Raw genomic sequence first — 1951 nt, 5'->3', positions numbered from 1 at the left:
CTACTTCTCCTCTCATAGGTACTTTAGCTTTAGCTTGATAGCTAAGTAGTAGTTTTACGTCAATGATACACTCGTATTTTATCATCCTTTGAGGAAAACACTGTCGGTTCCAGGGCCCCGTAGTTAGGTCCGAGCCCGGGGGCAAATAGGGTACCGGTTGAGCCTGGCCCTGATAACGTAGGGAGCTATAAGGAGCTCAAGTTTGATAAAATCCCAGACTGGGCAGATTTTGAGAGGAAAGAAGACGGAAGATTATGAGGAGCTGCTGCTCGCTTACGTTGCTGATGAGTACGTTAACCCTATTGAGGACCGTTTTCCAGATGTATTTGTTTGTGAAGATGAGTTCACAGAAGAAACCTGTGACATGGCTGAAGAAGAGGAGCTGATGCTCCATGATGATATTAACCCTGATGCTGAGATTTCTCCTTCCGGTATAGAGACTGGAACAGAGTGTCCGGATTCAATGGAGACCACGGAAGACGATGCTGTCCCCGACAGTTGCAGGAGTGAAGGCTCCGTCACATTATTGGAAACTCCAGAGTTGGAGATGGGTAAAACCCCTTTGGATTTGAACTGTGACAGTTCTGTGAGTGTAAACGTGCCAGACGCTCTGGTAGACAAACCCGCGGATAACGGGTCCTTATTTGACACAACTGATTCCTTTGGTTATTTGACTTATTTATACTTTATATTTCTCAGATTTTGAAGGCTCCGTCACATTATTGGAAACTCCAGAGTTGGAGATGGGTAAAACCCCTTTGGATTTGAACTGTGACAGTTCTGTGAGTGTGAACGTGCCAGACGCTCTGGTAGACAAACCCGCGGATAACGGGTCCTTATTCTGCACAACTGATTCCTTTGGTTATTTGACTTATTTATACTTTATATTTCTCAGATTTCGCCTATTATTTGCTATTGTATTTCCAGGTGGAAGGCGATATAGGAACAGGAAGAAGTCAGTGAGGTCTGATTGGATTAATTGTAAAATGTTCATGTCTATGTTTAAAATTTTCAGCTCCCCCAAGAAGTTCTGTAAAAACATGATCCCTAGAGAGAGGAACAGCACAAATCTTTCATCGAAAAAGATCTGAAAGATGTATAATATTTGCATTTATTTAATTTTTCGGAAATATCTATGTACCTAGAACCTACCCAATATTTAGTAGGTCATTGCTAGATGAAATGTAGGACTGTTAGTTTTATGATTGAAAAATTGAAACCCAGGCGACCATTTGAGGTCTGGTTAGAAATAGGTGTGTAAAATCTCGCCTGGAAATTTAGTACAGTCGAACCTGGATTATTGAGAAAACTGGTTGGTTCAGGGGGGAAAATCTTTAATGGAGAAGAATTGACCTCTTTGATTGAGGAAAAAATTGGAGGTTTCAGCCCGTCTGACTTCTGCATTTGAGCTCTCTCCAACCTCTATAAGTCTGATACGAGAATTTTCTTCGGAAAAAATATTGGGATTTGAGCTCTATTGTGTACCTCTATAAATGAAAAATCTCACAAAACTTCTTTAAATTTTGTTCTTCCCTTGAGTCAATAATCCAAGTTCGCCTGTATAAGAGAGCAAACCAGTCAACCAATAATTTGTTTATTTTTTATTTATTTATTTTTTTCTTTTGGCCAAGATATTAAGGTTCGATGCTAGAGTTGGTTCTGTTTATCCCTATTTGACACGTTATGCATCTCAAGCAATACCTTGCCAAGCTATTTTCCTGTTTTCTTGTCTAATGAAACATTTAACTGAGCACTTTTGTTCTACAGGTTTCAAGTGGGTTAATAATCCCGGAGTTTTCTTGTGGCCAATATTCAGATTTCAAATTTCTATTGATTGTTAATATTTTTGCTTTTTGCTTTGGTGCTCACTCATTTTTTGTCAATTTTGTGAATTTGTAAGCTTTGATTTTTAGATTTTGCACAAAGCTTACTCAGATTTTTTGATTGTACA

General features: G+C 39.1%; 1 protein-coding gene across 1 annotated transcript; it reads left to right on the top strand.

The window, feature by feature from the left end:
- Nucleotides 1-320: 320 nt before the first annotated feature.
- Nucleotides 321-964, top strand: LOC113472923 (the record flags this gene model as incomplete). Its single annotated transcript, XM_026832711.1, has 2 exons — nt 321-512; nt 709-964. Coding segments are annotated over 2 exons (448 nt in total), but the record flags the coding sequence as incomplete, so codon positions are not given.
- Between the last annotated feature and the right edge of the window lie 987 nt (nt 965-1951).

This window comes from Diaphorina citri, unplaced genomic scaffold (assembly GCF_000475195.1).
Source record: "Diaphorina citri unplaced genomic scaffold, Diaci psyllid genome assembly version 1.1 scaffold10382, whole genome shotgun sequence".
NCBI classification, from domain to species: domain Eukaryota; kingdom Metazoa; phylum Arthropoda; class Insecta; order Hemiptera; family Psyllidae; genus Diaphorina; species Diaphorina citri.
The sequence above is the reverse complement of the archived record's forward strand: the minus strand, read 5'-3'. Positions and strand labels throughout refer to the sequence as shown.